We start from the raw sequence: 14070 nt of genomic DNA, 5'->3' as shown, positions 1-14070 counted from the left end.
ATGGAGCATAAGAAGTACAACATCTGTATGGTTCTGTTGCTCACAGGGCTGTGTTGGGAAGGGTTTTAACTGAATTAGTTGAGGTGCTTCAGCAACCCAGTGAACCCAGAGCCCATCAGATTACAGTTATAAAATAAATAAATCAGAAATTAGCCCCATCAGGGCTCCACAGGGTTAAATGTGCTTGCATCAGCTTTTGGTTGCCCAACTCAAAATATGTGAAGTCACCTTGATAATGGAAATATTGTGAATGTTTTCATCTATGGGTGTGCCAGTTCCACCTCGTGTTGCTTCGAGCTCCAGTGCTGGTCTTTCCCTGTGGTTCTGCATGAACTTGATGTGTCACTTATTGAAGTTTTTTACAATAAAAAAAAAAGAAATACAGATCAAATATGCCACGGTACTACTTTTCCCAAGACTTTTCCTTTTTGTTTGTCTAGTTCAGGTTCATTATCAGTTGAATCAGTTCTAGCTTTCACCCCCCAGTGGTTTGCTTTGCCATCGTCTCAAAGAGAGATGCCAGTGCAAACACGACTGAACTAGGGATGTTAATCATTATTATAAAGGTTTTAAGATTTGTAACTTGAAATAAATATTTTAGACAAAAAAGACGGTTCAGAATAACTCAGGAATAGCTGGTCAACATATCTTGTCGGGGTTAACTCCCTTCAAACACTCACTTACATCAGCAGGTAGCAACAAGACACAGGAGCTTGGCTTGTCTCTAAAAGACACACATTACACACACTGCACTTCTATCCCAATACTCGTCATCATCACACGTGCACACTCGTTAACGTTACGCCAGCCTTGCTAATCATTTTGGTGGCTGTAGCTTGTGGGGAGAGTGGTTGTCCTGAAACCACAAGGTAGCCAGTTCGACCCCCACGTCCTCCCCACGGTTTGCATGCCAAAGTGTCCTTGAGCAATACACTGAATCCCCGGGCGCCTCACCGCAGCCCACTGCTCCTTAATTACCAGGGATGGATTGAACACAGAAGAATTTCCCAACTGCCGGATTAATAAAGGATTCATTATTATGATTCATCATTTACCATGTTGCTGTAAATGAGAAATACTAATACGAAAGATAAGATGGGGGGGAAAAAAACGTATTAATCCCGAAAATAAAAAGAATGCAGTGGTCATTCTGTATTGAACATAAACCAACTGAACTCCTTTCTGAACAGGCATGAATGTCAGCATGTATCTTATAGTTCACAAAGGGAAACATCACCACCTCCAATAAAGTGTAGGCAAGATCCACTTTATCATAAACATTTAGAGCGCAATGGTGTTAATGAGCCATAACTATTCCATAAGCAACTTTTAATTGGAAAAGAGATAAGCCAACTCAAATATGCCGCTCAATATTTCATCAGCGCTGTCTCGACATCATAATCCCGAAGCAAAGAGGATAGCTGTCTGATTGACATATACCTGGCTGACGGGGAACAACTCATACTTTTGGCCTTATCTTCACCACCTTCAGCACCAATGGCTCTTATTGATGGTTTAGAGCAGGTGTGTCGAACTCAAATACACAGTGGGCCAAAATAAAAGTCGAGGGCCGGGCTGGTTCAATGTTTTTTGCAAAACGTATTTAAATGAACTCATTGCACATATTGAACCTGGAACGCACAAAGCTTAAGTTATTGCCTATAAAAACATCATTAAATAATTGAAAAATCAGTTGCATTGATTTGTTATCTGCAGCTTTTCCAGAGTAATTTCTAATGAAGGATAAGGGCTGCAACTAACGATTATTTTCATAATCAACAAATCTATTGACTATTTTTTCAGTTAGTCGACTAATCTAATGACTATTTCCCATAGTAATTTAAAATGACTAAAGATCTTGGAATTTGAACTTTGAATAACAAGATATAAATATCATCACAAATAAATTAAATAGAAATACAAATTAAAGTGCAAATATGCTTTAAAAGTAAAGAAAGTACAAATAAAGTTTTAAATAACTCAAAACAGCAATCAAGCCTCTGAAAGTGCAAAATAACTCAAGAATAACTGGGCTGGAAGTGACATTCAAAGTCCAATAGCAAAAATAGTCCATGATGTTCCACTAGATAAGGTCTCATGTCATTCACATCACATTGAGGATGCTCTGTCAAGACTCCTGCCATCTGAGGGGTGCATGAGCCTCCCCTCAGGACAAACTCGTCCACCCGCCTTTGCTGAGTACTAAAAGAGAGGAAAACACACCAAGCTTTCCCGATCACTATGTAGCCTATAGTATCTGTTTTATGTTATACAATTGTGAGTAGATCTCTCGGAATTGTGTCAATACCGTTTTGCAGATGCGGCATTCTACGGTTTCGTTTGGCGACTAAATGCTCCCATACTTTTGAAATTCTCGGTCTCGCCTTTTGCGCCTCACACGTCCCGTTCTGCCATACTTGTTTAAAAACATTCTTTTTCTTTGTCTTGGTGAGCGTAACTTTAGATAATGGTTGCGATACTGCCCTCAGCACTTCCTGTAGTGCATTGCAATGCCCAATGAAAATTACCGGTAGCTCTGAATGTTTTTATGATATGAATATAAAAATACGGGTCGACGATTTTTCATAATCTTATAGTAATTAGATATGATTCTGCGGGCCTTGAGTTTGACATGTGTGGTTTAGAGCTTCAAGCGGTTTTACATCATTCCGATGCAGATGGAAAGCGTTCCCTATTTTTCACGGAAATAACTACCGAAGTCCGTACCCGAGCTGATAACAGATTGTTCTCAATCAGTTTTTGACTTTACACCAGTTCCTGACTACACTCCCGGTGTTAATGTGAGCGACAATGCACACGACATCTTGGCTGCTAACTCTCCCGAACAGGTGAACTCAAGACTCTGTTTTCCTGTTGGGCTAAATTATGGATTCAACCTGTTTTAATCTTGTCGGTTAATCGCCTGATTAGGAGGGGCTATCTGTCTGTGAAAGTATTTTATCAACTTTCTTCACCTTGGTCATTCCGATTAAATTAAATTAATTTCTGGGGTTCAAAAAAAATTATTCTTTAGTCCAAAATTACAAATTTGCCTCGGAGGGCGTTACAAGCTGAACACATACACACACGACATCCCTGTCCCAGGTCCTCACATCGGATCAGGAAAAACTCCCCGAAAAACTTTTCACAGGGATAAAGGAAAGAAACCTTCAGGAGATTCTTATCTCTGCTGAAAGAGGAGTCCTGTTATAAGTTGCCAGATGTGGTTCAGGAAGAGTCTCAGTAAAAGGAGAGATGTCAAACTTTACCATTTTCGCAACATTGAAAATAAAGCTGTGCAAAAATGATGAATCTGTCATTAACTCAGGCAGGAATTGATCAAACATGAAATTGAGAGCCATCTTCTTGATCTCTCTAGCCATATGTCAGCTTAGTTTATGTAATCTAACTGATGAGTCAAGTAATGACTAGTGAGTGCTTGTGTTTGTCTTGTATCTGCAAGTTGAGAAATCACACACGGCTCCATGTGGTGTCTGTGGGAAACCAACTGCAAATAATTCAGCCATTTGCTAGCATTTGTTTTTCGTGCATTTGTTTTGGTTGAACCAAGCACAAAATAACACGAGCACCAAGTGAACCAAGCACAGAAGTATTTTCAGGGTTATACCAAATAGTTAAAAGCGCTCAAAGCTTTATTCATAACATTAGAATTCGAAGTCGGCTCTGCTATTTCATTTGCATGTCTGTTCATTCATCATCATGCTAAATACTCTCCTGACAATATTTTGAATTAAAACTACTTATACCTGCAGCAATGCAAATATCCAGGATGCAGATTGCTCCTCTTTTTCAATAAAAGGTTGGAATAGATTTGTGCAGGCAGAACCAACTACCAAGATCCTATCAACCCAGAGCAGTGTCTGTCTCAGAGACTTTGTTACAGAGTGTCTCTGGCCTTTGTCAAGGTTAAAAGAAGTTATTACTTGGTTTAAACTACACACGGGAGTGTTTCTGTAACTGGCAATCAGTAAGTAAACTCAACCACATTTTTTTTGTTCCTGAAGCTGAGGAGATTTCTGGCCAAAAGCCCTGAAGCCAAAGTTCCTCACGTGCTTTGAGTTTGATCTACGGAGCCTCACTATTGGTGTCCATTATGCACAAAACGATTGGTTAATGCCCTTATTAGCAGTGCAAAAGCTTAGGCACCGGTTTGAAACCATCTCTGTGGGGAATTTGTTTGTTCCGCTTATTTTGTTGTTGGGTTGTCGAGAAAAACAAATCAATCTGTTTTTACGCTCCTGTTTTGATCGATAACTGGTGCTTAGGCCCCTTCATTAAGACAGTGTTGTAGTAACATGCCACCTCACTGGGTTCATAATTTCATCACACACGGGATCGCTGCCTGTGAGAAAATTATGAACAGGCAGGCGATGTTAAAATGAAATGAGTGCTTTCTCTCTGCAGATTTGTAGTCTGCAGTGTTGCATGGTAAGGAATATCAAGCATGAATTTCAGGGTGTGTTTTAAGATTGGACGACACATTGGGACATGATTGTTTGTGTGTGATGACAGGACTGTGAGGAGAGCTAGTGAATAATACTATTTATTATTCTATATAATCTTCATCAGGTTTCATTATATCTTCAGTCTCAAGCAAGCACTGCGTTTCCATTAAAAGTAAGATCTACTAAGAGCTAAAGCTAATGCAAATAATGTTGTAAAACAACAGTACTGCAATAAGGGCTCCCCTCATGAAGGCTCTAATGTAGAGAGCAGGTCTTTCTATAATTTGGTCAACCCCCATTTGTATCATTGATAAGTTAAATAACAGAAACGCCTCGATTTCTAATGTGAAACCATTCCATCGCTCCACAAACGACATCATCCCAAATGACCATATAGTTGAATAAACATGTCAAAACCCGTTTCAAATTGAAATTAATTTATGGCAGGAATGCATCAGATTGAGCTAGTTTTTCCTTATAAACTCAGGAGTACATATATCTATCCGATTTATTATTTTATATTGAAATATTTTATTGGTGCTATTTCCAAATCACAAGTGCAGTCATTTAAAAAATATTTTACTTAACCGTGTCGGGTGAAAAATGTGGGTGTCCAACTTGGCATTTTTTAAGACGATACTGTCACTGATAGATTTACTCAGCTAAAGCAAATGTTTTCGTATACTCACTGCATGCTAGTGTCGGTCATTTACACTTGATGTCAAGTAAATCTTTAGCTAAATTGGTCATTCTTTTCTCGAGAAAACTAGACCGATTTATAAATCCACTTTTTCTTACTTGGTTTGAAAAATGTATCTTCAAAAAGCAACAGCATTTCATCAGATTCTGTTTATGTCGTGACATGATACGTTGCAGTGGCGGCTGGTGAAATTTTTTTTGGGGGGGGCGCAGTTGGGCGACGTGGTTTAAATATCACTCAACAATGAGAAGAAGAGAGGTTTTGAGTAGAATATTGTAAAATACAAAGCTTTATTTCAAGAACACAGCGTGCTCAACACTGTCCAACAACAACTATCAACACACTGTAACTTTGGGCATGAGAGGTTCAGAGCAGCTTTAAGGAACATTGGGTTGGGTTTCAGAGGTTTGCAAAATAAAAGAGTTTCACCCTCACATGAAAGAGGTTCAGAGCAGATGTAACTGATGTGGAACGGGCATGGAAGAAGTCGGCTCAGATGGTGGATTTTCCCAGCACTTATTTATTCTGCAGAAGACAACAGAACACACACATTTGCCTTCTGATTTGTCTCTGCACTTCCACTTCCCTCAGCAATAAAAAAACATTGTCCATGGAAGACAGGACCACATTAAATCTAAATAACAATTCTCATCAAAAACCATGACATGTAACATACAAGGGGAAAACAGAGACCCCTAATGGACAAAATAAATAACTACATGAGCTAGAAAGTGGCTCAATGAAACCCCCACCAAACGTATATTTTGACAGTCTAAATGACACGACAGCTGGACGCCGGGATCGTATTAACATTCCATTACTGTATGTAACATAAACGGTTAATTTTTATTAAAGAATATAGCCAAAATAGTGCAAAATCGTTTTTCACTCAACTCACCCTCGGCAATATAAAACCATTGTGACGGAAAGACGGACTCAGGAGCAGGAAGTGCAGATGGAAAGCAATTTCCGCAGGAAACAGATTTTTAAAAATAACGCTAAATAAAAATAGCTCATTAAAATAAAATTCACAAACACTCAATAATATCGTTGAACAACAAACAAAAATAAAATACAATACATTGAAAACAAGAAATGACAAAGTGCATTTCTAACTGTTTGACAGAGTAGACCCACTATATGTAAAGAAAAGTAGCCTCCTCTCTTTAAAGTGGTCAAACTTCTCAATAACTCTGGTTAAAGTCAATCATGTCTGTAACCAGTCTGTTTCCATTATTCTGGAGGGAATGTGTCTGTTTTTCAGAACTTCTTCGTTGTGTTTTCGATGCCAGTTCGGTCTGCAAACAGGGTTGGCTTCATGCTGTTAGCGAGTTAGCTCCATGTTCTTAGCTAGATAACTTCGGCAAGATTCGTGCGTTACACTTGTCTGAAGCTCTGTAGATCCCTCACCCCGTTGTAGTCCAGAGAGTTTCCGTCCCAGGACTTTGGAAAACAGACAGGGGAAACAAAAAACGAATTACTCATGGAGCATTCAGCTAATCAGCTCCGGTTAGCATATCGGCTTGAGGAGAACCTCCGGGTGTACGTCCTCCCGCGGTCAGCGCTTTGCTGCAGAATTTTTAAATCCGGATGTTCGGGTCCCAACTCTTTCAGCCTCTTCTTGTCAATATCTGACCGTCGATTGAAAGGTGTTTGGTGTAGAGATACCAGAGTTTTCAGTCGCCGACGCCATACTAACATAAAGCTTCTGCTAGCTATGTTGCTCGCGTACCTCCGTGGAGCTCTGGACAGCAGGGTTGCCAGGTCTGTGTGACACAACCAGCCCAAAAACCAGCCCAATATCAGAACTCAAAATATGCCCGTGCCAAACCATATACACTGCTTTTAAAGTCCAACAGCATTGCTATCATTGCCAAATGTATTGTAATATCTACAAAGTAACATATGTTTAGTTTGCCAGCATTAAAAGCAGTTTTCCCTCAAGTTATTTCACCTAGGTCCTAAAATGGCCTTGTGTAATTAGATACAGTATATTATCATAAATAAAATGTGTGTACGTGCTGATCTGGAGTCAGTTTGGTAGGATTTGGGTATGAATAAATTATTTCATTTAAAATATGGATTTTTATTGAAAGATATTCATGTAATTTGCATGCAAAATAGGTCTACCCGAACCAAGGACAACAAATTCAACCCGCGCAACACTTCAAAAGTGGCCCGATTCCGCAGGAAAACCGCAGACCTGGCAACACTGCTCTAGGGGCTGAGGGAACATACGGGTCTCTGATCTGCCGAATAATCCAATCGCGTGCGCACATTTGTGCGCCCCAAGATTCCCGGTTTCATCCGCCAATGTGAAGCCGGTCATTGCCAAAACGACTGAAATGTTGTATCGATGCCGTACACACACGTTAGACCAGCGCCTCGAAAAAGGGGAGGGGCTTCTCTCCGTGATAATGGCGATATATTATATTTTTTCACATTAACTTAAGTGATTGTTGACAGGGGCTTACGGTCTCCCACACACATTTAGCGCGTCAACACGGTATATTTACTATTTAAATGATTTGGCATATAATGTTTTTTGACAGATTTTTTTTTCTTTTCTTCTTTTTTTTAAATCTCAATTTTAAGAGGGGCGGCGCCCTAGCGCCCCCTATGGACGAACCGCCACTGATACGTTGTGCTTGGCACAAGTGGTTCATGTTTAAATCTATGAAGGTTTGTTGATAATGGCAAATTTTATTTCTTGTCGCAGTGTTGGTCAAAAAACTTGCAATTAGACATTTTCTTCAAAATTATGCAGTTCTCTTAAGGAACCCTAAAACACAAGTCTACTGCCACACCAACAATTATATACAGTGCACATTGATACTGGAAGAAACCTGTCCTCGGATACAGTTATAAGCCAAAATTCTACAAGCTGGATATTGGGTTTAGTCCTGATTTAGCTTTTGTATGGTGTCATTTGTCAGAGATATAATAGCTTATTTTTCAGTTATAACCCTCATCTAGTGTCAGTGGTGCCACTTTTACCATTGCATGTTTGACTGCTGCAGTTCTTTAATCAAGGTTTTCCGTTCTGAACTATAACTGTGTGAGTGGGATGATAAAATATCTGGTTTCAAAGCTTCCCAGCTGGACCTCTATGGTAACCAGCAGGAGCCCACTGTTGTCATAAACCAGCCCTTCCCCAATCAAGTGTGATGCTGAGGTTTGGCCCATTTCTTGTCTTCTGTATCTCACACCAGTGCTCGAGTTGTTGTTCAAGGTTGACGGGTATCTTAGAACACTTCCCACATGTTATACTTGGTTTTGTTAGTTTTAATAATGGATGAATAGCTCGTTCCTCTATAGTACAGGATTCAATCACAGGGTGTGGTGGGGCAAAGCTCAGGCGCAGAGGAAACGGGTGGGAGTCCAGGTAAAGTAAAAACAAAAACTCTTTTTACTGAGGAAAAGTCAAACAAAAAACTCAGGCTAGAAGGCAAAGTCACACAAGAGATTAACTACAACAATCTAACAAGTGAAAAGGGAAATGATGGAAGTATATATACATATAAAGGGGGGAAACCCACAGGTGTAGGGCATGAGCAATCAGGGAGGCTGAGGGCAGGTGAAGGGAATGAACAATCAACAGACGCAGAACTAACTGGTCCTAACATTTGACAAACATTTCCAGATAGATGGCGTGATGGAAATTGTTTTTAAACTATACAATGTGTAGTGTTTTTGAAACCATGAGCATATTACTCGAAAAATGAGACCTGGATCAGATTTCAAGGTAACACACTGAGTTATTGATGTACAAATGGTCATTGTAAGGGTAAAGTATACTTTAATGAATATTCTACAAAACCCCATCCCAGATAGTCAATATCTGCAAACCAAATGTTTGCCAGTCACAGGCATTATTTGTTACTGTGTAAGAGATTTCGCTGTACAGCTTTGAGCTAATTTTTATAGTAATATTAAGAGATAATGTGCACGTGGAACAGAAACATCTGCCATAATTCAGCCCGTATACCGCAGCTGAAGAAGTGAATGGTAATGGCATATTCCATCTGGAACCACATTAGCTCACAATGATTTCTCTGTTAATTTTCCAACTAACCTCTATTTTAACAGCAGCGCCCCATGAAGGCTGAACTCCCACACCTAGTTATGGACGAGGATGACCAGTACATAATGTCTATTCACAGCAGGGACTGTAGCTTTACACGATTACATCCAGTGCCACAAGAGAGAGCTGATTATTTATGTCAATTATTGCTGCTATGTTTATAGAAGTATACATTAACACATCATGTTATTGTCTTTTGAACAAGACACAGTTTCCCACTCGGCTTATCTATATAATAAAAATGTTGGAAGAAAAAACATTTTAATAGGGTATTTCCAACAAGGAAAAAGAGCTGCTGCAAAGGCCACCGTGTCATATTGGAGTACACGATCAGAGAACCGCTTGAGTTGAAATGTTTGTTTTTATCATCTTTTATTCAAGTTTTCAGAATTGAGCAGTTTTTCCTTCCGTTGACAACGCAAAGTTAATTTACGATGGCCGCAGTTTTATTCTGTTTTTAGCAATCAATTAACTGCTTAAAACAATTAGTCATCAGAATCATTGCTATGATGCTTTTAGGCATGCAGGGGCACGCTAGACGAGCAAGAACCATCCATCATCTTTGGCGGCACCAGGCCAGCTCCAGAGATTACAAATGGTTACCTGAAGAAACAATCCGGTCTCAGCAGCCTATTGGTAATTTACCAGTGGCTCTGATGTCTCCCAAGCATTTCAAATGTATAGCATGGGGCGACTGTGGCTCAGGTGAGCAGGGTCACCATTCAATCAGAGGGTCGGCGGTTCGATCCCTGGCTCCGCTAGCCCATGGCGATGTGTCCTTGGGCAAGACGCTTAATCCCAAATTGCCTACGGTGTATGTGAATGTTAGCTGCTGCTGTGCATGAATGGTTGTGAATGGGTGAATGGTGTCAGAAGACTAGAAAAGTGCTATAGAAGTACAGGTTTCTTCCATTCTTCTGTTCTTGCATGTTTTAATTTGAATTCCCTTTTCTACCACAATGAGTCAAAACAGTTTGAATATCAGCAATGTAATCCAACAGACCGTTAAAAGATGAGAATGCTTTAACCGATTCACCAGATTCACATGGTGGATATTTTGCCCTCGCGTCACCCTCGGTGTGGGAAGAAATCTCCCAGAAAGTAGTCGGACTGCTTTATGTCTCTGGTAAATTGGTCCCAACATTTGACTTGTGTACTCAAACTGAGGGTAGAAATGTGACTCAGAGAAATGACTCATTCAGCTCTCAGATGAAGTGTTTGTCAGCTCAAACCGTCTGTATAAAATCTTGGTTTTGGTCACAGTTGAGGGTAGCAGCCTGCTGTCACTTCTAAATCAGACCAGGCCTAAACGCTGGAGAAGTCTCTTATTACATCATTGAATGTTACACCGTCGAGGCATTGATCCCTTATACTAACTTTAGCTAATAAGTTAGCTACTTTCCAGCATTACATGTCATTTAGCTGAAGCTTTTATCCAAAGTGACTTACAATCGTGTTACATCCATACACCGTAGACACGGCTACAGGGAGCAATTTAGGGTCAAGTGTCTTGAACCGCCAATCCCCTGATTGAAAGGCGGACCTGCTAACCACTGACCCACAGTCGCCCCAACTGAATGCAAGTACTGTCCAATTGTAACATGCCGGGTGTAGATGGTCTTCCCTTCAATCCAGTCACTGTATTCCTTTGTGTGGACTCTTGGGGATCTTTACAGAACATGTTTCCATTGTCTCGATACTTAGCTGGAGTACACAAGTCAAATATGTGGACCACTTCACCATAGCTATATGGCAGTCTGACTAGTTTCTGGAGAACTTCCTACTTCCACCCCAAATGTAACATGAGCAACATGGCCTCCATTTGAATCTGGTCAATTCTCTTCTCGATGGCCTATTGTCACCGCTTACCGATACCTGTATATCCCTCTGTCTCTTTTTGCTGCACAGCATTGACAAGATGTCCAAGGTGGCGTCCCCAGTGCTGGTGATCCACGGCACGGAAGACGAGGTCATCGACTTCTCCCACGGCCTGGCCATGTACGAGCGCTGCCCCCGCGCCGTCGAGCCGCTGTGGGTGGAGGGCGCCGGGCACAACGACATTGAACTGTACGCCCAGTACTTGGAGAGGCTCAAACAGTTCATCTCCTTTGAGCTTCCCACATCCTGAGGAGAGCGCCGCACTCAAGAAGCCGCCTCCTTCTCATCTCCCACTTCTTCTTCTTCTTCGCATCGGAACAGGACTGGAGTCGGCTGATCACACCGGTCTCCCCTGACCTTGGAGGCATTATAGGGTAGGAATGTGTAGTGGACTGGAAGAGGGAAAAAAGGGTTTAGATTGTTGAGGTCCAGGCGAGAGTCAGAGGCCAGTACCGGCCAGGAGTTAATGTATACTGGCCCAAAAACCTGGCTGGTGCTCCGACACGTGGACACGCATCGATGAGCCCAGGCCAAGGCAGTGTTTGACTGAATTCCTTCTCAACTCCAGCTCTCCTTCCCTTCCTCTACTCACTCGGCCTCCCTGAGTGTTCCTGTGTCTCTCACTGTGAGCTTCAGTCTGTCACATTTCCTTCTTCTTTCCGCTGTTACTCCCATCTTTGTTTTTCCCTCTTCCTTTTTTTTTTAACTGAGTCTTTGCAGTGTTCAAGTTGATTTTTTTATATTCTTTTATACCAAGTAAAGAAGTATCAATTTTACACCATGAAATACAATTGAAGTGTTACACTTTTTCTGTATTTTTAAGTTACCATTCAGGGTTTACCAAACGATTGCACTTTTATTGTGCAGATATTTCCAGGTCAATATTTTTCCCTTTTGGAAGATGTGTATTTGATTCTTTTTTTGTAATCTGCATTCCATGTTTTTAATGCCGGTAGCACTTTTGTTCAGTTGGGGTTGTGTGTTTTTATAAGCTGTTAAACAGTGCACATCTGGCCTTTGTCGTTGTGATCGTTGTTTTCCTGACGCATGCTTCTCTCTCATACAGGAAGACAATAATGCCAAGCTTCATTTAGAAATATCATATGCCTTGCTCATTGGCACCCATACAAATCTGGGAGATTATTACTTCAATACTTGAATACTTTAGAGCCACTAGTAAATTGAGCAGTCAGCACATGCGTCATGAAAAAGCCAACATTTAGAATTGGCTTTTTAATAATGATAAACACCACAAAAGGCTGCAGTAAAGAGCAAGTGTTCATTGGAATATGTTGTGATTGGTGGATCATCGAGATGTAAAGATGAACGCTCTCAATATGATGTAATGGTTCTCTACAGGTCATTGATATAATCTGATGTGTTTCACAATATAAAACACGAGTGAAGCCATTGATGGAGACATTAATATTGGTCTGTTACACACGGGTCTAATTGGTGTGTTAATGTTGTGTACGCATACACATTCTCACTTAGTGTACCGCACCAGGTGCGTCGTACCGTTGCCATGGACGACGGGAGCGTCCCTCAGTGGGAGAGCAGCAGGCATCGGGCCCGTACTTCAATAAACTGGAGATCATGTAGGGATCAGACTCTCACAGACACACACTTGGCTCGGTGCTCTGGACTGAAGCCGGGAGCTCGGTGCTGGGGAGGACGCTCCGCTGGGTTCTTGTGTTGGTACATTCACGCTACAAACGAAGCCTTATGTTCGTAAACATTTCACCCAGTGCTGTTGACGACGGCAGGGGGGGGGGGGGGGGCTGCTGCTAACCATCAGATAAATCAGTCGGTCAGTCAATCGCTGTGAAAGCCAGACAGGTCGGGGTCCACCGTCATTCCTTTTAGTCGGCCGTGTGCTCCTGCGGGCAGCCGGAGGGTCCTCTCTGACCAGCGCGACGTCGGCCGAGCCCTGTGGCGGTTTGCTGTCGTCCGAAAGAACCGCGGCGGGGGATTGGAATGCTGTGGGAAAGCAAGATATGCAAATCCCCTCTTCTAGTCGTAGACATTTCAAACCTGTAGCCGCTGCATTTTGATCGTTTGTCCTTTTACCTTGCAAAGTGAAACGCGAAACGAGAAACGCGATCCCGTTTGCAGCAAACGCAGAACACGTCTTCAGAGGAGAATGGCGTCCGAGGCGTATTTGCATAGCGATTGGTGGCGGTCATTTGATCGCTCTGTGTGTTGCTGTGAAGTGGTTTGTCAGTTACGTATTTGGTGTTTTCTTATTCTAGTGTCGGGTCGATGTTTTGGGATGAAGAGCCCGTGGTCATCTCTAGTATATTTCCTCTCGCGACTCTTTTTCAAGGAAATGAAGATCCTGCTTTAGTGCTGCTGATTATTGTTTTGATACTGACATTTTTATGAGGTTTTCCAGTCTAAATGTTGATGGGTGCACTGTCTCTGAAGCTGGTTTGTACAATAACCCACTGTGATAGTATATATCTTCTCTATACATATTAGCCCTCACACAGGGTCGTCTAGTCCCATTGCTTAAACACTGGAATCGCAATATGCAAATGGTAGGCAGATGAATCCTGTAGAATCCGATTATCACGTGTAAAACGGATGAAATGAGCCTTAAACATGCCGTGAACTGATTGTCATACATGTGGTAGTAGCAAGAAGGCAGCAAAATGGATGTTTTTAAATGCTTATAATGGAATAAAGGATGCATGGCAGTGTGTCGCCCCTGATTGATTCTGTGTCACTCCTGCTACGATCCAAACGGAGGGTGGGTGACTATCTTAAAAAGCACCTCTCCCTCCAGTGGTAGGTATTTATGTTTATTTCTTCAGTGCTAAAACACATGCGCTAATATATCTGGAGGAGAAATATCTACCGTATACCACCAGTTGTCAAAAAACCTGAACTATTCCCTGAAGGTAAACGCATTAATTAACGAGTTGCTTTTTTAGTATGCA

General features: G+C 41.5%; 1 protein-coding gene across 1 annotated transcript in view; it reads left to right on the top strand.

The window, feature by feature from the left end:
• The window catches only part of abhd17c (abhydrolase domain containing 17C, depalmitoylase), a 29813-nt gene extending 15986 nt beyond the window's left edge, over positions 1-13827 (top strand). Inside the window, exon 3 of the mRNA XM_056412848.1 lies at positions 11159-13827. Within this exon, the coding sequence (XP_056268823.1) occupies positions 11159-11378 (220 nt within the window). The 3' untranslated portion in view covers positions 11379-13827. The remainder of the gene's footprint in view (positions 1-11158) is intronic.
• Positions 13828-14070: the final 243 nt, after the last annotated feature.

This window comes from Pseudoliparis swirei, chromosome 4, assembly GCF_029220125.1.
Source record: "Pseudoliparis swirei isolate HS2019 ecotype Mariana Trench chromosome 4, NWPU_hadal_v1, whole genome shotgun sequence".
In the NCBI taxonomy this organism is placed as follows: Eukaryota; Metazoa; Chordata; class Actinopteri; order Perciformes; family Liparidae; genus Pseudoliparis; species Pseudoliparis swirei.
This window is presented reverse-complemented; position numbering and strand designations above follow the sequence as displayed.